We start from the raw sequence: 24,098 nt of genomic DNA on the forward strand, positions 1-24,098 counted from the left end.
ATCTATATATTTATAGAGGCTAGCCAACAAGTCCTAAAACAATAAATAATCCTAATTCTAGAGGATTCCCGCCGATCGTGTTCTCTGTATGTGCGAACACGATGTAAGCATTCGAACTCGCCCGACTGCGTTCGAACGCACAATATGCGTTCTCTGTATTTACGAACATGATGCAGGCGTTCGCAAGGGCATTCAAACGCGACCACTTTTGTATTCGAACGCGACATACAAATATTTTTTTAATAAAAATAAATAATTAATACAATAAGAAAAAATTCTAACTAAGTGTATCAACGTCTAATTTATTTTAAAACTTAAATACAAGACAAAGTGTATCCGAAAGTTATTGACTGAAATTTTCAAATATAACTCACTTGACTTAGTAGTCAACGACTTACAAATACAAGTCGTTATTTATAAATATTTTCATATAAATCTTTTGGCTTGAAAACAACAAAATGGAAACGAAATCCAGTAAAACTGGAACCAAATATTTCCATCATTGCTGTAATATAATTTTATGGCTTCCCTTTTTCTTAAAACAGACAAAAGAAAAAGGCTTTTTTAGTAATTTGCCATTGGATTTTTTAAAATTATCTTAATTATCACTGCATTCTTTAAAATATTATATTTACCATTAAATTCTTCTTATCATTTCAAAATTGCCATCATGGTTTATGATAATATTAAAAAATGGTTGTTAAAATATAAAATTTTACACGTAAATTGACTAAAATAATGAAAAAGGAAATTATATAATACTGAATATATGAAGCTTCCATCTCGCCACGTAGGCTAATTTTTTTAATTTTTAAATCTTATTTTTATAAGCCTTTCTTTTTTTTTTTGACATATTTGGATATTATTTTCAGTATTCTCTATTTTGACTAAATAGTCAACGAGTGGAAGGGGAAAAAAAGAAAGGGTAAAAACTAACATAACTACCCAAATTCCCAACCAACCGAGTTGGTCGGCATTGGAATTGGTCTCCTTGTCCCTCTCCTCATCAAACTCCTCCCAAGCTCACAAATTTATTTATATTTAAGAGCTAAAATAAATAACCATTTCTACGCGGAGCCATGAACCATTCCAACCCGAGCTATTTACGAAACTAGCCCTCCACCTTCCCCTTGCCCCCTCTTCGCCAAATCCCTCGCATATCGATCTCTATTCCTTTGGGTCTCTTGACTCACGAGAGAGGGGAGAGAGAGAGAGAGAGAGAGAGAGAGAGAGAGAGGGAGAGGCTAAAGGAGGAATCTTGGTGGGTGGTTTAGGTGATTGGGGGATCTATCTCGGGCCAGGGGGCAGGTGTGGTTTGTTGAAATTTGTGATCTTTTTGGCGGATTTTGGGGATTTGAGGAATTGAGTCTTGGTGAGGGATGTGGAGGGATACCGGAGCTCCGGCGGATTCGTTTTACGCTGCTCGACCTGAATGCGGCGATCTCCCGAAGACCAAGTTTAAGATCAAGGTTTGGTTTGGATTTCTGTGATCTTCCTGATTGGTTCCTTCAATATATTGGATGTATAGATAGTTGGCGACAACTTTGGCATGTATTGGATTTCTGGAACAAAAATAGATTAATGCACATTAATCTATTAGCATCTCATTGGATGCATTTCTTTTTGTAGCATGAATGATGCTAGGGTCGTGGTTAATGATCTTTACATTAAATATGTATATGGATTAATATGAACAAGTGGTAATAGGAATATTCACTGTTTGGGTTTTAAATCTATTCTTGAGTGATAAGTGAAATATAAGGAAGCTTTCTTAATCCGGATAGTCAATTTTGGAAGTATCTGTTTGTCTGGTTGGAAAATCTTGTTTCAATCAACCATAACTATAAGGAGGTTTTCTTCTATTTCTTTCGATATTATTTGGAGCTCATAGTTGTCTAACTCCCAAATAAGGCATATATTGAGTAGCATTCATGTTGTTACCTCTTCATGCAGGCTGGGAAAACACTGAGCGCACGGAGATGGCAGGCTGCATTTAGTCCAGAAGGGTACTTGGACATTGGGTCAGTCCTTAGCAGAATACAAAGAGGAGTAAGTCAACACCTACTATTGTCCCTTATTGCGAATTTTTTTTCTCTCTTTATGGTTTATTTCTAAATATTAGTTGCATAGAATTATACTTACACCTTTTCCATATTAACTAGCTTTTGCTCAATATGCAAATATATTATTCTAATCAATTAACAAGCACACTCTCCTTCTTTTCTACATAGTTCACAAATATGTGGGATTGTGACATCTGAGCCTATGATGAAAGGTTTACTCTTCGAAGTTAACTATTATATGAACTATCAGGACAGTTTCTAGAAAAGCTTTACAAAATTGTAAAGTTTCTTTTACAATAGTGCTCCATAGAGAAGAAGAAATATTTGTGCAACTGTAGCGCTCCTTTAAAAAGTTGTATAAGTTGTGTCTTCATAAGAGGAACAGGCAAAAAGTAAGTTTATTTCTCTTCTTAATGAACTAGTAAAGAGGTAGGGCCCTATTGAGGAATAATCTATACGATTTGTAGCAAATCGATTAACTTCTTTCTTCTTGCTAGTTGTGTAGGAAACTTCATGTGGCCATTCATTAAGAACCCAAACCCAACCTCTTCGGTTGTGCAACTTTTGAGTGCATTTGTTTTAACTTGATTCCCTTTGCCATTTTTTGATTTTCTTTTGTCGGGACAAGATGTACACACATGCTATTCGAATCTTGATGAGCAACTTCTTATCAGTAACTTTATTGTCCTATATGTAATTTTAAAGCAAATTTCTTAGAGGAAATAATTGATTCCTATGATTTTTTTAGGGTGTCCATCCTTCAATTAGAGGAGAGGTTTGGGAGTTTTTACTTGGCTGTTTTGATCCTAAGAGTACCTTTGATGAAAGAGAGCAGCTGAGGCAACGACGGAGGTATTTGCCTTGCTAACAGAAACCTACTGGTATACTCATTCAATACTGCGTCCTTTGTTCATCATCATTTCTATTTCTCTTTCTTTTATATTGTTGATGAATGGAAATATGGTGGTGACATTTGATGCATCCTAACTATTCTTTAGAACAAGTATATGGTTTTGTTTCTATTTGTATGATACATATTCTATCTATATTAGAAAGTAAGAAACACGTTTAATATCAATGCAAAAAATATGTATCTCTTCCTTGCACTTTAGCTTATGTGTCATGAGTTAGAAAGCACCCACACTTCAAATATCATGTTGTGTCATTGTCCAACACTTGTTGGATACCAAACACGTGTTGGGCACTTCGAAGGAGTACCTGATATTTAAACAAATATAAAATAAACTTGAACATCTGTTGGACATTTTCAGACATTCTTGAGATACATTTTGGACACAAGATATATCATATGTTGCAGAAATTTATAGTAGAAATCATCTATTGCAAGAATTTTACATATGCTCTAGAAATGTAATGCAAAAATCACAAGTTAGTGCATCCAAGAAAATTAATATTAGCATAGACGAGTGCAAAAATCATAGATTTGTCAATTCCATCCGCTATGGTAGTAATTTGCATCTAATAACCTATAAATGTAATATGCAAAGGAAAAGATCATGTTAGTTATTTATTCTCATAATATTGAATTGTATTGTCATGTATTAGCGTTATTATTTTTGACTTGTTATGATATCTTTGTGGTATTGTGCACACTTTGATTTTCTCTCGTGAGTAGATTATGCTTTCTTGTGTATTTATATTACAACTTTATAAGTTAGCAAATTTTTTTTTTTCTGTCATAAACGTGTTCGTGTCCTATATTTTCAAGATTTGTTGTATTTTTCGAGTATGTATCATGTCATATCCATGTTCCATGTCCGTACTTCTTATTCATGATATATGCCATGGTTCAAGGATTCCTATTATGCATTTCATTGCAACTATGTATTTCCATAATTATGACAGTAGAATAGCAAGATGATTATTTGCTTAAAATTTTGGAGAATAAGAGAACTTGGACAAATGTTTGTCACTAAATTTCAATTTGTATATAAATCTGCTGCGAACCCTCTGAACCATCTAGTTTTCTTCTTTTTGAGTTATGCAGATTGCAATATGCTATATTGAAAGAAGAATGCAAGGAAAAAGATTCTCATGTTGGTAGTGGTAGGATAATTACGGCTCCAATTATTACCGAAGATGGTGAGCCTATTCAAGATCCTTTAGTCATCCTTGAAGCCAATGAAAACCAAGAGAATTCACATAATTCTCTTAGTTCTAGCACTGGAACTAGAGAAAATGGAGAGACCTCTGGGGAACATATAAAGTTTGATAAGCAAGTTATCGAATGGAAACTTACACTTCATCAGATTGGTAATCATAAATACTTACTTTTTCTTATGTGTATTTTAAATAATTCAAAATCATTACAAATATCATTATAACTGTCATCTGATCTCATCCTTCATTCTGTTCGGATGGCTAATTATTTTATTTTGATAACTTCCTCTTTTAAGTCAATCTAGAGTTGTGACACATCTATTCTCATCTTAAGTTTTATAAGCTAACTAATTGGTAATGGTATGGCAGGCAATATTTTGGTAGTGAATGTCACACCACTTCACTTAAGTACATAAATTATGAATTGGGAATTCTACTTAGACACAAAGCTAGTTGAACTCTGAATAATCTTTTACCTCTCTAAGCTGTTCTGTTGAAATTGTTGTATTTAAATATATTTTTCTCATGAATTGAAATTATGTTAGGCCTTGATGTGTTACGCACTGATCGGACTCTAGTATTTTACGAGAAGAAAGAAAATCTCTCGAAGCTGTGGGATATTCTAGCTGTTTATGCATGGATTGACAAAGATGTTGGTTACTGTCAAGGTGCCTGGAGAAAACCATCTCACCATTTATTTTCTATGATGGAATTTACCAAAAGGGTTCCTTAAAAGTAAATATCTATTGATGTTTTAATATGTATAACTTGAACAGGAATGAGTGATCTTTGCTCTCCGATGATAGTGCTTCTAGAGGATGAAGCCGATGCATTTTGGTGCTTTGAGCGTTTGATGCGCAGGCTGGTATGTTTTATAGAAGTCAATTGATGATTTTTTAGATTTTCTGCCTCTCTTTCTTCCCTTCATAATATCCACTTGATACTTATTCACTTTTAAGTTGGGGATGATTCATTTTGTGCGAGAGTAAGCATTCATGGAATAATTAACCTGCAGTTGTATAATGTGGTTAACGAAATTGGGAAATTGTCAAAAAAATTGAAGTTTGCCACTTTTAGTTCCTCTCTATAATTTCTTACAATCTATGTTGGCCATTTTATGTTCCAACTAGTATTTCAATTTTGGGCCTATGTTAGTATTTAGTAACCCTTGCCATTGTCTACAATAGTCAAACAGAAGCTAGCTAAACCGTTAAAGGTTATATTGTCATTCACCTATTTTATCTAAAACTCCAAAATTAAGAAGGCCATCATACGACTTAGTAGCAACTAGTTGGCTCTAATGTTGGATTGCCATTGAAAGTCTGTTGAAGTGTTGATTCTTTTGCTTCATCAAAGTTCTCAATTCCTAAATGGTGGTCATCTTAATAATAGACCATATAAAATATCGTAAGAATTTTCCCCATTTTTTTTATTTTCCTAGTAAGTGACCCAAACTTTAGAGTTTAGGGCTAGGCACCTTGGTATTTAATTTGCTTCAACCTGAACAACTTGGGGCATTAAATATACCAGGATATTGCACTAAAATGACTAATCTTATTAGAAGATATTCAAGTATAACCTGAAGAAAAGCATTTTTATTCAACTCCAAGGTTGGGTTAATATCCTTCATCCTTTTGGAAGTAACTAAAATTTGTCCTTTAAGTATGACAAGAATGCCAATTTCTCTTAATGTTAGGAGTTTATTCTATTTTTAAGAAAGTTCTCTTCTATATCTCCTTTTAAGGAAACAATGATTGTTAAAGGTATGATATATGTTGTTGTTTCCATTATCTAGCAATTTAAGCTTTTGGGTCAATAAGTTATTTGTCATGTTTTCATGAACTAGTTTTCCTAGAGGTTATGAATTCAAACCTTGGTAAGACTATTTAATCCATATCTATGATTCAATTATCTATTCTTTTATAATGTAAAAGGTGTGTGATTCCTATTATCTTTCATTTGTTCATGTATGTCATATAGAGGCTACACATGGTGGGATTTGTTAAAGGCATAAATACATTATTAGATCATTATCTAACAACTTAAGTTTCTAGGTCAATCGGTTATCTAACAATATAGTTAGAAATTAAAATGTTTCTTTGACCATAACATGCTAAAATATGTTTCTTGAAAGCATAGCCTCTAGTTCCATATCTTACATAATTTCTCATAAAAAATGTGTCAGCATTAAAAAAAACTCACACTTTATTACCAATATCTAATTTTAGGTTCCCTTGAGATCTTGTGCATCTTCTTCAAGCAGGTAATCTAGGTTCATCAGGCAGAAGTGCATCCTTGATCATATGACTTATTTATTCTCTTCTTATGTTTTTAATGACTTAGTAGTAAAAGTTAGTGTTAGAATATATATAAAAACACCATTCTCTAACAACTTAAGTTTTTAGAATCATTGGTAAGTTAACAATGGTCTTGGAACAGAGATCCTAGTCCTGCTAGGCTCTTATGTTATTTAATATATAAAATTTTCATCTATTTAAATCAAGTCCACTTTGTGAGCCTATCACAATGCTTGAGCTTATCATAATGTCTCAAGCTTAGAGGTAATGGAGAATGTTAATAGTACAAAATATAAAAATTATCGTTCTATAACAACTAAAGCTTTTGGAGTAGTTAATGAGTTGATAGTTACTATATGCCAATAAGATAGTATTTTGGGTTTCAACTTTCAACATGTTAAGAACAAAGATTTTCTAACACAAACAAATGTGTCAACCATGACAACTTTAAGGTGGATTTGGGTGGGGGGACTTCACACCAAGTCATATCAAAGGGAAAGAGAACTACTTAAGAATTTATACATAGCTAAAAGAATGCCTCAAATATCTAGTTACTAGATAAGGCCCATTAATTCTTAAAATGGCATATCAAGCAGCAGCTAATTAAACTAGCTCAGAAGTGCAACAGAGTATTCCCAAATCTGATCCCTTTACTTGTCATAGAAGTAGTCTTCATTATTATGTTCAATATTCATATTCTTTTTACTTGGATGTGCATCTCTAGTTTTAGTGCTCTCTATCTAGAACAATGCTTAACGACATTCCTTATTGACCTTTGCTATTCTTTCCTTGTTTGGTAGCTTGTTTCATGAGTTTAGACTTTCCACTCTTATTGTTTGTAGCTCTGCTCTTTTCCTTCTCATTTATGCCTTTTGCGTTCTAAGAGTTCATTTTTTCTTGACAAACGAGCATGTATTTTCTGAAAGCCTTGTGATAGATTCTACCGTACCAAATTGATAGGCTCTAATACCAATGATAGGTTATAGAATAATTCCTTTAAGATCTGAATTTATTGCATGAAGCAGTTCGCGCAACCGAGGGAAAATATTTACCAAATATTTTTTCGTAGTCAGAAAATTACGAAACCAAGTGGAAGCGATCCATAATTACTTGATCTACGTTATTCATATTTACGCCCTTCGCAGATTCGAACTGCAACTTGAACGAAAGTACGATTTAGTGCGGATGATGATGGTAGTGGTGACGGATGGAGTAGAAGTTAGGGTTATGAATGATAATGAAGATGAGGGTAGATGTGTGGTATAGTTTAAAAGATATAGACGAAGGAAAAGAAGTGGTTGAGATCCCAAAGAAGACGGAGGACTCGATAGTCGAAAGAGATTAGAAGAGACCTTATCAACGGTGGAGGTGGTAGGTTGGTGAAGAGGGAGGAGAGATATTAGAGTAGAGAGAATAGAGAGAAAATAGGAGGCAAGAAATCAATAATCCAATAGCATAATAAATTTGGCTGCCATCCATACCTTTATAGAGGCTAGCCAACAAGCCCCAATAACAATAACTAACCCTAATCCTAGTGCAATTTCGCCGATCGCATTTGAACGCGCCCGATCACGTTCGAACGCACAAAAGGCGTTCTCTGTATGTGCGAACGCGATGCAAGCGTTCGAACGCGCTCCACTGCATTCGAACGCATATTTCACGTTCTCTGTATTTGCGAACCTGATGCAGGAGTTCGCAAAGGCGTTCGAACCCGACCCCTTCTACGTTCGAATGCGACCTATAGAAATTTTATTTTAATAAAAATAAACAACTAATGCAATAAGAAAAAACTCTAACAAGGTGTATCACCCTGAGCTTTGAAATATTCATTTGGCAAAGTGTAGGTCCCTGAATTCATCATTTCCCTAGATAATTCCCTAGCAGCCACAAGAACATTTCAGATGGTCTGCTTCAAGGTCACCAATCAAGGTTAAAGGGTAGCTGCCCATATCACTCTCCTATTCCATGCCATGAACCATGAGAAGGGTGCCCCATGCATGTCAACACAAATCTTTGTTGCCTTTCTAAACCCTTAATAGGATCTATTCTTGGCTAAGATCCAGAAATTTGGCAAGTTAACCTATAGTTCAAGGATGACATGTCAAGCTGATATGGATGCTAAATTTTCATTTCATTGGTTTGTCAAATGTGACCTTACCTTTGTACTCTTACTTCATGAAGAAATAAAACCATCAGCTAAGAAATTAATGATCTGTTGCTCTGAACTCTGGAGTTTACTTAGGCATCTCTATGTGGTCTTTAGTTCTTATTGTTTGTGGAAAATGAGCTTGCTTCAAATACTGTTTCATGTCTTTAAATGCCAGACCATAAAGATATTATTTTCGTCATGATTATTTTTCTACATACTCATGACTTGCTTCTGATTACCTTCTGTTTGAAATTTTAAAGCGAGGAAATTTCAGATGCACAGAGAGATCTGTGGGGGTTGAAAACCAACTGCAGAGCCTAGCATCCATAACTCAACTGCTTGAGCCAAAGCTTCATGAACATCTAGGTTCATCTTCAATATCTGCTACTCTACTTAAATAACAACTTTATTATCTAATTCTTGACAATTTATCAACTTTATTTCTAACTCTTGACAATTTAATAGGCAGTAGCATTATTTTGTTTCAGATGTGCTTTGCTTATTTCTGGATACTCTCTTATCTCATGTTTCTATTATTACTAATTATCTAGATAGCTCTTACCTCATAAGGAAGCAAGGCCTATAGAGCTTGAAGCATTCTGCATGGCAAATATTTGAAGAAACATATGTTGTATTCTATGTATTATAGGATTGGAATCCTCCTTCTCTATTGTAAGAAGATTCTTACAAACTTCATGATAATTTAGAGAAATCTTACGATTCGATCACATGGGTCAAATCGAGTCAAGTCAAGTTAGTTAACTTTACCTTATTGTTTGAATTTCAAATAAATCGGATAATCCGCATGTGGATCCGATTCGCTAGGAATTTTTACTGCTATAAATAGGAATGGATATGTGTTGATAATTATCATGAAAAGAATCATTGAAGGAATCTGAGTTTAGCCAAGTTATTATTTTCGTTTACCATAGTCGTTGATTGTTTTTATCTTCATAGGAGTAGATCATAACCGTAGAACTCTTTCAAGTATCTAAACTCTAGCCACCTCCTTCCTTCATCAGCCACCTTATCTTACGGCCGTCCATCACCACCCTTAGCCATCCGCCACCCTTCAATGACCACCGCAACGTCGGTTAATTACTATTATGCCCTACTTCGACCTTGTTCCACTTTTTTAACCATAACTTTCTATTCGAATATCTAATTGACTTCATTCCAAAGCTATTAGATCCGGAACTTCCGAGATTGCTACTTCTCAAAATTTCAGGATCATCCTACGAACGGATCATTCTAGATCTGGTTCATAACAAGAAATTTGGTAAATAAACATGACATTAGAGCAGGATGTCACGGACAAAGTCTTTGAGATAGACAACGACCGCGCGGCACTTAACTTTCAAGTAGCAAAGTTAAGTCAGCCGTTCGCTTCACAAGCGATGCACCTGTTTCTGGATTGCGACAAAGCAAAGACAAGCAAAATACAAAGTTTGGCAAACAAGATTGCGATTCTTTATTGATTGGAAAGGAAGTTACAAGACATGCCAACGACGAGAAAATTAAAGGGGCAGGATAGCCATCGAGGGCAAAATGAACACCATTGAACCAGTGGCACTTCGGTTGCGAAGCTGGCTCACTTAATGCTTCTCGATAGTTCTCCTATACTACTAAGTATGAGCATCCCCAATTCTGCAACCCGGGGGGTTCAAAGGTCTTGTGGGGCGTTACGTTTTGAAAGTAAGCCCCATTGGGGTTTTGGCCCATGTGTTTTATAGGCACGTGCGGGGAAAAACCCAAACTAGTGTTGCGACGACACTAATATTGCGATCCCAAGGTTGCTTCGCAAGGAGCTCTTGAAGGAAACCAAAAGACACTCAAAAACATGCAAAAGACATGGGGTTGGCATCCCATTTACATACTCGAAAAGCGAAAAATACAATAGGACCGACATTGCGAACAACACGGTCCTAACAGACTCCCCCACTTAGACTCTCGGCGTCCTCGTCGAGGTGATCTTCGGCTGCTACCATGATGACTTACTTCATCCTGACGTGCTCGTCAAGTTCTTCTTTTGGTAGGCTTGAACTTTGTCTTCTTCATGCCGCAGAGTTTCTTCAAGTTCCCAACTAGCTTCTGACATTGGAAGATTCTTCCATTTGACCAAGTATTCGGTCTCTGTAGCTCCATTGGGTAGAGTCCGTACTCTGTCCGCTAATATGGTGTCAACCTGCCTTTCAAGCGATGCCGTTGTGGGGTTTGGCCGGCTTGACACATTGCGAGAAGGGTCTTCGCGATCGGCATGATACGGTTTGAGGCAACTCACATGGAAAACCGGATGGATTTTAAGCCAAGCGGGGAGTTGCACTCGGTAGGACACATTGCCTACTTTATTGATGACAGGAAAGGGGCCTTCATATTTGCGAGCAAGTCCTTTGTGCACCTTGCGAAAGAACTTGAGCGATGCCGGTTGAAGCTTGACCAACACCAAATCGCCTTTCTTAAAGTCTCGCGGCCTTCTATTCTTGTCCGCCCACTTCTTCATCTTTTGGGCTGCCTTCTCAAGATAGGCTTTGGCAATTTCCGCATTCCGATGCCACTCTTTGGCAAGGTGATATGCCGAAGGGCTGCTGCCTGTGTAACCCACCACCAAAGTATGCGGTGTGGAAGGTTGTTGTCCCATGATAACTTCGAAGGGGCTTTTGTTGGATGCAGAGCTCCGCTGCAAGTTGTACGAGAATTGGGCAATGTCAAGTAGCTTGACCCAATCTCGCTGATTGGCACTAACAAAGTGCCGCAAATATTGCTCAAGAAGAGCATTTATTCTCTCCGTTTGGCCGTCGGTTTGGGGGTGAAGGCTTGTGGAGAAGAAGAGTTTTGACCCCAAGAGTTTGAACAACTCCGTCCAAAACCGCCCCAAGAACCGAGGATCCCTATCGCTCACGATGTTTTGCGGGACTCCCCAATACTTGGCCACATGCCTTAGGAACAACCGAGCTGCTTCATCAGCGCTGCAATGCGGCGGAGTCGGTATGAAAGTCGCATACTTTGAGAACCGATCCACCACAACTAACACTGAGCCAATGTCCCCGACCTTTGGCAAGCTCGAAATGAAGTCCAAAGAGACACTTTCCCATGGCCGCTCAGGAACGGGTAGCGGTTCCAACAACCCACAAGGTTTCGCGCGCTCCACCTTGTCTTGTTGGCAAATGAGACAAGTGCGCACATACTCTTCGACGTCTTCCCCCATCTTTGGCCAATAATATGCTCTTTCCACAAGAGCCAAGGTCCGATGTACGCCCGGATGACCCGCCCACAAGGTGTCATGACACTCTTTGAGCAGTTCTCTTCGCAAGTTGTTCGCCCGTGGCACGTACACGCGATTTCCTTTTGTCATGATGAGTCCCTCCTGGACCCAAAACCGTCGCGTCTTGCCTTCATCCACAAGTTTCTTGAGGGTCTCCGCCATCGGATCACTTTGCATCCCCTCACGAATCTTCTTCAAAAGTGACGCTTGCACTTGGCTTATACTCTCATTTGCCACCGCTTTGAGAGTAGCCAATTCCGCCTTGCGGCTTAAGGCATCCGCAACTTGATTTGTTCGACCTGGTTTGTATTCCAAAACCATGTCGAATTCCGCCAAGAAGTCTTGCCATCTTGCTTGCTTTGGAGAGAGCTTCTTTTGAGTTTGAAAGTAACTCAAGGCTACATTGTCGGTCTTCACAACAAAGTGAGACCCAAGGAGATAATGCCTCCACACACGAAGGCAATGTACGACCGCCGTCATCTCCTTCTCATGCACCGTGTACCTCCGCTCCGTATCATTCAACTTGCGGCTTTCATAGGCAACCGGATGTCCTTCTTGCATAAGAACTCCTCCGATGGCATAATCAGAAGCATCTGTGTGAACTTCAAACGGAAGGGAGTAGTTTGGCAACTGCAATACGGGTTCCTCCATCACCGCTCTCTTCAAATCAGCAAAGGCCTCTCGACATTTGCTAGACCACTCCCATGAGCGGTCCTTCTTCAGCAAATCAGTCAGCGGCGCAGCCCTCCGCGAGTAGCTTGCAATGAACCGCCGATAATAGTTGACAAGCCCCAAGAATGAGCGAAGTTCTGTCATCTTCGAAGGGGCTTGCCAATCATGAATGGCACGAACCTTCTCCTTGTCCATGCGAATGTGTCCACCGCCAACTTGGTGTCCAAGGAACATGATTTCCTCTTGTGCAAAATAGCACTTCTCCTTCTTCACAAATAGGGAGTGTTCCCTTAACACCTTGAAGATGGCTTTGAGATGTTGGATGTGCTCTTCCAACGTCTTGCTGTACACCACAATGTCGTCGAGGTAGACCACCACGAACTTGTCGAGATACTCATGGAACAGCTGGTTCATGAGTGTACAGAAGGTTGCAGGGGCATTCGTCAAACCGAATGGCATCACCAAGAATTCAAACGCGCCATAACGTGTCACACACGTTGTCTTTGCTTCATCGCCTTCCGCAACTCTGACTTGCCAATACCCCGACCGCAAGTCCAATTTGGAGAAGTACCGCGCTCCTCCAAGTTGATCAAACAAGTCCGCAATGAGAGGGATTGGGTACTTGTTTTTGATTGTCGCTTTGTTCAAGGCGCGATAGTCTACACATAGTCGTAGACTCCCATCATGCTTCTTTTGAAATAGCACCGGCGCTCCAAACGGTGCTTTTGAGCTGCGAATCAACCCGCCTTTAAGCAACTCATCAAGTTGCTTCCGAAGTTCCGCCAACTCCGGAGGAGACATGCGATATGGTGCACGGGCTGGAGGCTTCGTCCCTGGTTCCAACTCGATCTTGTGATCCACCGCTCGCCGAGGAGGTAAGGTCTTTGGCAATTCGGGCGGCATGACATCCCCGAACTCCTTCAAAACTCTTGCGACCCCAAGAGGAATTGGGCCATTCTCCAAAGGATCCGCCTCTAGCTTCAAGGCCGCCAAGAATGTTTGCTCACCCTTCTTGACACCCTTCTTCAGCTGAAGTGCCGAAAGTTGCTTTGTCTCCTTTGTCGTCGTCTTCGCCACCGGGACGACACAAGGGGACTCATCCCCCATCATGCATAGAGCATTAAGGAACGGCATAGGCACCCCTCTCGCTGTTTGCAGAAATTCCATCCCAAGAATGACTTGGAAGTCATCCAAAGGAACCGCCATGAAGTTGGCCTTGCCCCTCCAAGACCCAACCGCAACACTTACGTCCTTCGCTTGCCCGGCGATTGGTTGAGACTTCGAATTCACCGCCTTCATTCGACTTGAGTCTTTTGAAAGGAGTAACCCCAGTCGTTGTGCTTCATGATCCGCTATGAAGTTGTGAGTGGCACCAGTGTCGACCAACGCCTTCGTCGACTTTCCATTGAGCTCAATGTCGACGAACATTAGCTCATTTGGCTTCCGGTTCTTTGAAGGCAAAGTCTTCCGCTTCTCCCCCACTTGAGCCTTGAGTGCATTTAGAAGCCGCAATGCCCCCATGCGAGGGCCTTCCGTCGACTTCTCATCGTCGCTCTCCGAACTTTGCTCTTGGGCTTGCACTGCATTGAGCGACTTCCTTTGCGGGCAACTCTTCACAAAGTGTGGCCCTCCGCATAGGAAACACCCCTCCTCGGGACTCTTGTTTGGCTTCGCACCCTTTTGCCAAGACCCCTTCTTCTCGCTTTGCATCACCCCTTTGCCTTTCGGCCTTTGGGGCTTTGCATTGCTCGTCGACGGCTTCTTCTTTGGGTTTTCAGGGGTTGAATAATCCGTCAAGCGCTCCGCCGCAGCTTGGGCCGCCGCTAAGTCAGGAATGTCCCGACGTCGCAACTCTGTTTGTGCCCAAGGCTTCAAGCCTTCCAAGAAGTGAAAAAGCTTGTCTTTCTCCGACATATCCCGAATGTCCAACATGAGTGTCGAGAATTGTTTGACATATTCTCGAATCGACCCCGTTTGTGTGAGATGTCGCAAACTCCGTCTTGCGATGAACTCCACATTTTCAGGAAGGAACTGTACCTTCAGCTCCCGTTTCAAATCCTCCCAAGAATTGATGTTGCAGCGGCCACCTTGGATGTCCTCATAACGAGTCCGCCACCATAGCTTGGCATCCCCGTCGAGGTACATCGTCGCAAAGGTGACTTTTGTTTCTTCCGAGTCCGGTCGCACCACCCGAAAGTATTGCTCAACATCGAAAAGAAAGTTCTCCAACTCTTTGGCATCCCTTGCGCCCTTGTAGCAGCGCGGTTCCGGCACCCTGACCCTTCCAGAATGTCCCTCTGCGTGTGCGGCGGGTTGCACGGTGCTCATAGCTCGCGTGAGTACCGTCACCCTTGCGGAGAGGTCCGCTAGCTGCTCTTTGAGATGTTGGACAGCTTCTTTGGTGTTGTCTCGCAACGTCTCGACCTCGTCGTCGATGTGTTGCTGATATGCCTCCAAGCGATCCGCTCTATCGCCGAGAGAGTATATTTGAGCAACATTGGCACTCAATTGCGAGATGTGTGCCTCCATCTCGTCAAGCCGCTCCCTGTTACTTCGATGCCTTTCAGAATCGCTCAGATGTGGCTCCGTAATCAGCACCGCTGGTCCTTTGCCCAAATCTGCTGTATTTGCCGCTTGACTTGTCTCTCCGCCTTGCTTATGGCGCCCCATTTGCAAGGATGTTGCTCTTGTCGACCCGCTCTGATACCACTTGTCACGGACAAAGTCTTTGAGATAGACAACGACCGCGCGGCACTTAACTTTCAAGTAGCAAAGTTAAGTCAGCCGTTCGCTTCACAAGCGATGCACCTGTTTCTGGATTGCGACAAAGCAAAGACAAGCAAAATACAAAGTTTGGCAAACAAGATTGCGATTCTTTATTGATTGGAAAGGAAGTTACAAGACATGCCAACGACGAGAAAATTAAAGGGGCAGGATAGCCATCGAGGGCAAAATGAACACCATTGAACCAGTGGCACTTCGGTTGCGAAGCTGGCTCACTTAATGCTTCTCGATAGTTCTCCTATACTACTAAGTATGAGCATCCCCAATTCTGCAACCCGGGGGGTTCAAAGGTCTTGTGGGGCGTTACGTTTTGAAAGTAAGCCCCATTGGGGTTTTGGCCCATGTGTTTTATAGGCACGTGCGGGGAAAAACCCAAACTAGTGTTGCGACGACACTAATATTGCGATCCCAAGGTTGCTTCGCAAGGAGCTCTTGAAGGAAACCAAAAGACACTCAAAAACATGCAAAAGACATGGGGTTGGCATCCCATTTACATACTCGAAAAGCGAAAAATACAATAGGACCGACATTGCGAACAACACGGTCCTAACAAGGAGCTCCTGATTTTGAAGCTAGGTAGGCAAATTCATCATTTAGTATATAAAATCTCTTACCTATTTACTTCAAATACCTCTTGAGCCTATTAATACGTCTCTAGCCCAGAAGTAAGAGAGTGTTAGAATATAATGAATTAATACTACCATTCTCTAATAGCTTAAAATTTGATTAATTATTAAATTATCATGGTATTAGAACTAGTTTTCGTAGAGATCATGAGTTCAAATCTCCTCAACTTGCTTTTGTTCCCTAATCCCTATTTTCTATTATCTATCATGATGTAGCTTGGGTCATACATATAGTTTTCTCTATCCGTCCTTGTTTAGTGTGTAGGGAGAGGGGAGGGTCAATTGTCGTTCTATTACCTAAAAGCTTTTAGATCAATTGATAAATTGATATAGTATCAGAGTAGGAGGTGCTGAGTTCCAAGGCTGTCAGGCCTATTGATCATTTAATATACTCAATCTCCACCCATTTAATTCAAATCAAGTTCTTGGACCTACTAAGATGTCTTGAGCCCAAGAGTAAGGAGGTGTATTATAGTATAAAAGATTCAAACTACTGTTCTCTAATAGATTAAGCTTTTAGAATAATGGTAAAATATCAGGTTTGTTGCACCAATAGTTGTAGCTTTGATGCTTTTCAAAGGGACCATCACCATGATCCTCTCCTATATTGGGCATCATGTTCCCTCTATCTGAAAAAAAAAGTATCAGAAATGTTTAGGTTCTAAAATAGCAGCAAATGGAACTTTTGTTTCTACTTTAGATCATAGATACTGGAAAGAAGTATCTTAGTTGTAACTTATTTGTATTTGATGAGTACCCACTATCAGGTACATGCATGCCTATTGCCTAGTATGTGGAAGCACCTGCTGTTATTGTGACTTATTATAAGATATATCGAGTAGTGTTGGCAGGTGACCTTTACAATATTTATAGAACATCAACTCTAATATCAGTGGGGATGCTAACTGAAAAAGAGAAATTTGTGAAGCAAATGCTTAATATAACTATAATGCAGGGGCAAACTCTAGTCTTTTTAGAAGCTTGAGAAACAGAATCCCAGCTGACACTTTCACACCTTGGAGGTGCTATAACAAGTTAGAGTGGGCCCTATCTACATATGTTCCATTAAGATTTAGCTATAAAAGCTTCCCTTACTTTGTTGCAGCCTTAGATAATAATCTTTTCTTTCAGTTCTGAAGAAAATTATCTAAAATGAAGTACATACTTCTGAAAAGGTGCTTTTCGAATTGGGAATAGATTCAAGGCAGTGCTTCAAAGAAAATACACATATATTATTGTGCAATTACTATGACCTATAAACTATTCGATGTATAGTATCCTCTTCAAGATTGATAACCATTTTTCTCACTCTATTAGTTTCTATTATTTTATGCACTAGTAGAAATACATGTAATGTATGATGAAGTATGAACTATAATTTGTTTCCATATCTTTGGTTTCTATCATACTTGCAGATGTAGTAATAGAATTTTGTTTTATTATAAATGCAGAAACACTAGGTGGAGGTGATTATCTTTTTGCATTTCGTATGTTCATGGTGCTGTTTCGCCGAGAGTTATCATTTGGAGACTCTTTGTTCCTTTGGGAGGTAAGAAACTTCCACTAGAACTTCGAACACTAAGGTTTCAAAATCTTGGTTTACTGCCCAAATTTGTTTGTTTCCTGTTCCAATGATGACTATGTATTTCCATGATGTCTCTATATCAAGCTCCCTCTTCTAATGTCAGCTCAAAGCCATAAAATTGCTTCCTTTATGAAGTATTTGATTTTTGTCTTGGTTAAGGTTATGGCGGTAGTAAAGACTAATTAGTCCTTCTGTTTACATGTTATTCCTTACCTTCTCAAAAATTGTACAAAGATGCTTTAAGTTGAACGGGTTGGACAGGACTATTTGCAATGAACTGTGCATTCAGACCATCACATGCCCTTTATATGCTTCCTTTATGTAATGCTTATAATAATAGAAGAATACACAGACACAGAAACAGACATACACTAGCACATTTTGATATTTTCTTTCTTTAATCTGTTTATGGTATTTTCTGCTCTGATGCTTCATATTCAAATATATTACAGATGATGTGGGCTCTAGAATATGATCCTGATATCTTCTCCATGTATGAAGAACCAGGGGTTGCCACTGATAAAAATGAAGGATCTAAAGGGAAGGCAAAGTCAATTCGCCAGTTTGGAAAGTATGAGAGGGAGAATTTGAAGAATGGCTCTAAAAGCTCAGATGCTCCCCTCCCAATTTCGGTTTTTCTTGTTGCTAGTGTTCTGAAGGACAAAAGCTCAAAGCTACTGCAGGAAGCGCGTGGCTTGGATGATGTTATTAAGGTAAATAAGAAACTAGGCTATTCACCTTTCTTTAAAGATATTTCATTTATATTTTGTGCATTTTTGGTTAGATATAAGTAAATTGACTTAGTTTGCAGGAAAAAAGATTTATAGATGCCTATCTCTGATGGCACAAAGAATCATTGTCATCTTTTCACAAGCTTACATGTATAATAGGACTTAGAGGATAGGGTATAAAGGACATATCTTGGCTTTTGTGTTTTATGATCTTTTCTTGAAGTTCTAACATGATTTCAGAGTCACCATGTACCTTTCCCCTCAAATATTGAGGATCTGCTCAAACAAGCAATACAATTTTTTATTTTTATTTTTCAATTGATAAATAAATGTTTTCTTTTCCTGCAGATTTTAAATGACATGACTGGAAATTTAGATGCCAAAAAAGCTTGCAGCGGAGCAATGAAACTTCACAAGAAGTACCTCAAAAAAGTAAGGCTTTTTCTTCTAGTTCTCATGATTTTCTTTCTATTACGTAGTTTCTGAGTCCTCATGGTGGATTCCCTTCGTTTAATTTTGGATGTCAGAGATATGAAAATCCAAATGCAAAATACCTCTTCTAGATTCTTATACGCACCAACAGATTTACAGAATTTATAAGTTATAAAATTTTATAAGTACCTTTAAATATATGTCCATAACATTACTCTGCTCGCTTGAGGTCTAATAGTAACAAGTGGAGGAATGATGAGTTTGGTATTTGACCTGTCGTTATGAAGATGACATGTCAACAATTTGAGATAACATCTGCTTATTATATATATTGATTATGGTTGTGATATGGGGCATGCGAATTTTGAAATCCTTCACATGACCTTCCAAAATTATTTTTCTTAAAAGGGAAAAGAGAAGAAAAGAAAGAGAGAAAGTTAATGAAGGCAGAAAGGAGGGGTTGCCTCAAAATCAAGATGCACATTATAATTCAATTAGGAAGCTATATGGTTCCAATTCCAGCTTGGACTGCATTCACATCTATTATCTATAGTCAATTAGTCATATCTCCCTATCAGCTAATACGATTTCTATTCCTTAAGAAGAATTGATTCTTTTCAGCTATCACGGTTTCTTCTTCTGCCTATCGACATTACCAAGCATGAATTTCTCCTGCAGCATAGTAGATAAAATACCTTGCGCAAGTTCATAGAAATATAAGATTATCTTGTGTTGCTTCTTTATCATTGTAGTTGCTCTAATAGTGATATCTGCATTGAATACTGGATAATTATCATTTCTGCATGGCTTCTACTTATGGTTGGAGGAAGCCATGGAGCTTCATTTTTCATATTTTCGTTTGAAGTATCTTTGCGGTGAGACCTGATACGATCATTTGTCCTCTTTGCACTTGCAGGCCAAGAAAACATAGTATTCTTTGTAACATACTGTACCACAATGAGAGTTGATTTTCTACTATTGCCGGCATACTACATATTAACTCATGATTTGGCTGCTCAAGGTGCTTTCAGATATTCATCATCTTTTCCTATACGTGGTGGAATATTATTTATGAGTGTATGATAAGAGATTTATATGCGTGGATGTTGTATTCACTGCATTTGTTGTATAAACAGAGAAGATAACTGTTACGAGAGCATGTATCATTTGAATAAAACATATCATTGATGGTTTATTTTTTCAATAAAAGTTAAAAGACAATAATGTGACCCTGAATGTTTTCTCATTAGGCTAGTTATGAAGTTCTAGTTACAAGTTGGGATGTAATTCTTTGCTCAGGGATTAGATTGTCTGCTGTCCCCACCGCAGGAATTCTGCCTAGCAGCAGTCCTGGCAAACCCTGAATGGCCGTGCTGTAGGAGAGAAAAAAAAAAGATACTTATTTTCACCTTTGCTGTCGTCAATCGCTGCTCATCTTGCATCGGCGACGACGACAGCAATCGGCAACAGGTAGTTCGACAACGAGGTAGATGATAAGCGACGAAACTATAAGGAGGAATGTCGTGCGGTACTTCTCGTGCCAAGTGCCAATATGCTATCCGGCATCCATGGTGACTCGATAATCTAAAGAGAAATATATGCTATCCGGCATCCATGGTGACTCGATAATCTAAAGAGAAATGGCAAAATTGACAAGCATATTACTTCTATTGAGTTAAATCACTGTGGTTGCATAGAGAATAAGAAATGCTAGGTCCTTTTGTACGAAGATACAACTCCTTGACACAATTACCTAAATTACATCACAAATGTTTGAAGAGAGGCAAGAAAGCAGACTTGTGATCATCATCATCCCATTCCAATCCATCCGACCACTCCTTTTCACATTTGATCTCCTTCAACTCTTCTGCAGACAACTTCAGCTTCTTAAACTTGGGGCAATCGGCCACTTTGAAGCTCTCCAACGAGGGGAAGGCCAATAAAATCCTTGCACTGCTTAGGCTCTTAAACTCTAGTAGGCTATGGAGATGCAACTCCTTGAGATAAGGGAAGGGAGTTATCATCCTACATTCTTCTTCTTCTTCTTCTTCTTCTTCTTCACTGAATGCTTCAATCAGGTGCTCCATTCCAGTGCAATACCAAATGAACAAGGACTGGAGGTATTGAACAGACCCACCTTTCCAAACAATCCTAGCCTTGTGAAGCCCTTGGAGGATTATACTCTGGAGACTAGGCAGGACCGGCAACTCGTGGTAGGCGACGTTGCCGCGGCCCTGAACGACGACACTCTGTAGGTGGCCAGGCAGAGCCGGCAGCTGACTACCACCTTTGCTGCTGTCTATGACCACCTCTTCTATGTTGCCACAATTGGCAATCCACACTCTCTTCAATACCGTCATGTTCTTCCAGAGATCAGAAGAGGGTAATTGGACTGTCACCAATCCAGAGCAGCCTTTTACCAGTAGATTTCGCGTCGATCCGGCGAGGCGATGCGACTGCGAGAGCTTCTGCAGAGCAGTGACAGTTTGAATGGTTATGTCGAGTGCCTTGAGCTTCCTTAAGCTCTCTAACTCTTGCAACTCCACCCCTGTGCCATTGGACCCAACCTTCCAATCTCCGTAGCTGAGGTCCATGTACAGCACCTGCAACGCCAGCAGGCCGCCGATCACGCCTCTCGGGATGCTCTCGAGAGGCATATGAGAGAGTAGTAGAAATCTTAAATTCGACAGAGATCCGAGCTCCCGCGGTAGCAGCCGGATATTCGTGTTGTAGAGATCAAGATACTGCAAGCCGGTCAGGGATCCGATCCCCGACGGTAGCTCGATTATGGAAGTATGTGAAAGATCCAGGACTCGGAGAGATGGCATGAATTGAAAGAACCCATCGCATATCTTCTCCAGTCCAGGATTTCCTTGAAGCATCAACGTCCGCAGATTCGGGCTATTGGGTCTCTCGTCCAGTTCATGTATGTTGTTCCTCATCAGCGATATCCTCTCGGCTTCGGTCCATTTCTCGGCCCCCGGTGCTTGCTTCAGCTCGACGCCGGCGCGGACTAGCCATTTCGTCTCCTTGGCCCCGAACTCCGACGCAATCCACAAGGCCATGGCTCGGACCATTGGGTGCATCTTGATATGGTCCTCATCTTCACCTCTTTCGAGCAAGGACGCGGTCTTTAGCACACCAAGAAGGTCGTGCCCCTTGTTGTAGATCTCATCCATCTCGGTGTAGAGATCATCTACGAATCCTTCGCCGATGCAGTACCCTATGATCCACTCCTTGTAGATGGAGAACTCCTCGGGGAACAGAGAGCAGTACAAGAGGCAAGTCCTCAACTTGTCGGTGGGCAAGTTATCGTAGCTGCGTTTCAGATGATTGAAGACGTCAGTCTCCATGCCGAGAAGTTGCCAAGGTGCGATCTTCAGCACAGTGATGGCATGCTTCCACTCCTTTGCAGTCCTCTTGCTCGCCATCGCCCGGCCGACCGTGATGAGCCCGAGGGGTAGTCCGCCGCACTTGGCGGCCAGCTCCTCCGCGTGGCGCCGGATCTCCGAGCTGGAACGGACTAATGCCTCGCCGACCTTCTCTTGGAACAACTCCCATGCCTCCTCCCACGCCAAGCACTCCACCTTGATCTTCTTCTTGACATCCATCCGATCGCAGACGTGCTCGATTCGCGTCGCCACTACGATCTTGCTCTTCGATTGCGACTTCGGTATCGGAACTCCGAGCGTTCGAAGATCCAATGGCTCCCATACATCATCAAGAAGGAGCACGAAGTTCATCTTGCTTAGTACCTTGTACAAGATCAGCGCGCGTTCTTTGATCTCCATCTTCTTCTCCCACGACAAGCCGAGGCGATCTCCGATCGCCCTCTGGATCTTGTCCATGTCGAAATCCTTGGTGACCTCGATGTAGATCGCCAGGTTGATCTCCGCGGCTTCCGCGAGGATCTCATTGTTGAATTTGTTCAGAAGAGTGGTCTTACCCACCCCGCCAATGCCGAAGATCCCGACGACGCCTACCTCGTCGTTTGCGAGAGCGTCGCGGAGTTGGTCGAGGAAGGCGGCCATACCGACCACCGGCGTGCTCGGCATCTCCTCGAAACGGACTTGGACTAATTCGTCAGCCACCTTACTGAAGCCACATTTGTCCTTCAAATTACACGCCTCGGTGAGCATCTCGTCGGCCTTCTTGCTGAGCTGATAAGTAGACAGCACGCGTTTCGATTGGTTCTCGGGGGCAGCGAACTGCTCGCGGAACTCCTCGTCGACCTTGACGGCTTGTTCTTCCAGCGCCGCCACGCTGTCGAGCCACCACTTCACTTGGCTCGTAGGCTCCATGCCGCGCCGCTCCGCCGCATCCACCATTCGCTTCACATCATCCCTCTTGCTCTTCAATTCGTTCATCTCATTCTCCAGCGCTTCTACGTAGTCTTGGCAGGAGACGACGTAGCCAAATGTTCTAGCAAAGAAATCTTTCAGTGGGCGAAATATGTTGTCAAAGATGGACGCTAAAACCTCCATGATCGACGAGCAAACTAAGATCGAAGAGGGAAAGAGATGAGAAAAGATTGGTTAAAAGATCTGGACAGTTTCTTGTGAAGACTTGAGAGAAGGCAAGTTTGATGTGACGACTTCCATAAACCAAATAATCGCCTTGTCTCCTCTCAAACTCACTTCAAATACTTGACCTGAGAGATGGCAAGTCAACTATAAGAAGGTTAAGTAACACAAATACTTCAAATTTTAGCCTAGCCATATAGGTATAAATTATATATATATTTTCCTAAAATAATCGTAGAAGGTATAATGTTAAGAAGTATATGCATGCAGTTGTTGAATAATTTAGCGAGTCTACATCATCCTCTATGTAGTCTTGGAAGGACATGGCATAGTCCAACGTTCTAGCAAAGAGATCTTTTACTGGGAGGCATATGTTGGTCAAAGATGGCTGGCTGAAAACTCCATGATGAGACAAACCAAGAAGAAGATTGTGGAAATTAATGGGCAGGATACAGAGGAAGTACTAGAACTAACAGGGATTAGAGGGATGAGAAAAGATTGGGTCCAAGATGTGGATAGTTTTGAAGAGAAAAGAGTTTTAATTTGGTGATGAAGAAGACAATCCAATGCAGAGTGCAATCAGGTGCAGACTTGGGATAAACCAAGTCAATGCAATTAATGGATAGCTCACAGAGGGGTCCAAATTTTGGGTTATATTAGACAAGATATCTTTCTTGAGATATGGATTTGTTTAGCTATTATGAGGAAGGTGCCAAGGGTAGGTGAAGACTTTGAATACTTCTTTTTTTTTTAATATTTATGAACGACTTGGGTTGTTGGTAGAACTGAGGAAGGAAAATGTAAGAAGAAAATTATATTTTAATGGTTTGAAAGCATAGTTCAATCTTACTCA

The 24,098-nt window shown here is 40.5% G+C and overlaps 2 protein-coding genes across 3 annotated transcripts; one reads left to right on the forward strand and one right to left on the reverse strand.

The window, feature by feature from the left end:
- Nucleotides 1-1,044: 1,044 nt before the first annotated feature.
- Nucleotides 1,045-19,958, forward strand: LOC140758724 (rab GTPase-activating protein 22-like). 2 transcript variants are annotated; one of them, XM_073094991.1, is made up of 11 exons: nucleotides 1,048-1,469; nucleotides 1,954-2,049; nucleotides 2,812-2,915; nucleotides 4,072-4,337; nucleotides 4,730-4,852; nucleotides 4,961-5,049; nucleotides 8,891-8,996; nucleotides 17,426-17,523; nucleotides 18,012-18,272; nucleotides 18,639-18,722; nucleotides 19,639-19,958. In XM_073094991.1, exons 1-11 carry the CDS (start codon nucleotides 1,380-1,382, stop codon nucleotides 19,651-19,653), a joined length of 1,332 nt encoding a protein of 443 aa, XP_072951092.1. In that variant the 5' UTR covers nucleotides 1,048-1,379; the 3' UTR covers nucleotides 19,654-19,958. The 2 variants fall into 2 exon arrangements, 1 of the variants encoding a protein (XP_072951092.1); XR_012104145.1 differs by lacking the exon at nucleotides 19,639-19,958 and having other exon boundaries at nucleotides 1,045-1,469; nucleotides 18,061-18,272.
- A 395-nt stretch (nucleotides 19,959-20,353) lies between these two features.
- Nucleotides 20,354-23,972, reverse strand: LOC140759612 (probable disease resistance protein At5g63020). The gene has a single exon (XM_073096219.1). The coding sequence runs from the start codon at nucleotides 23,204-23,206 to the stop codon at nucleotides 20,486-20,488; it is 2,721 nt and encodes a 906-aa protein (XP_072952320.1). The 5' UTR covers nucleotides 23,207-23,972; the 3' UTR covers nucleotides 20,354-20,485.
- Nucleotides 23,973-24,098: the final 126 nt, after the last annotated feature.

The sequence above is a fragment of the Typha angustifolia genome, chromosome 4 (assembly GCF_048772165.1).
Source record: "Typha angustifolia cultivar Huaian chromosome 4, ASM4877216v1, whole genome shotgun sequence".
NCBI lineage: Eukaryota > Viridiplantae > Streptophyta > Magnoliopsida > Poales > Typhaceae > Typha > Typha angustifolia.

What these genes read in the sequence shown, in the direction of transcription:
- LOC140758724 (XM_073094991.1), top strand. Translation starts at nt 1,380, where the DNA reads ATGTGGAGGGATACCGGAGCTCCGGCGGATTCGTTTTACGCTGCTCGA. An exon ending in TTAGCAGAATACAAAGAGGA is followed by an intron (nt 2,050 to 2,811) that starts GTAAGTCAACAC and finishes TGATTTTTTTAG; the next exon opens with GGTGTCCATCCTTCAATTAG. An exon ending in CAGCTGAGGCAACGACGGAG is followed by an intron (nt 2,916 to 4,071) that starts GTATTTGCCTTG and finishes TGAGTTATGCAG; the next exon opens with ATTGCAATATGCTATATTGA.
- LOC140759612 (XM_073096219.1), bottom strand. Translation starts at nt 23,206, where the DNA reads ATGGAGGTTTTAGCGTCCATCTTTGACAACATATTTCGCCCACTGAAA.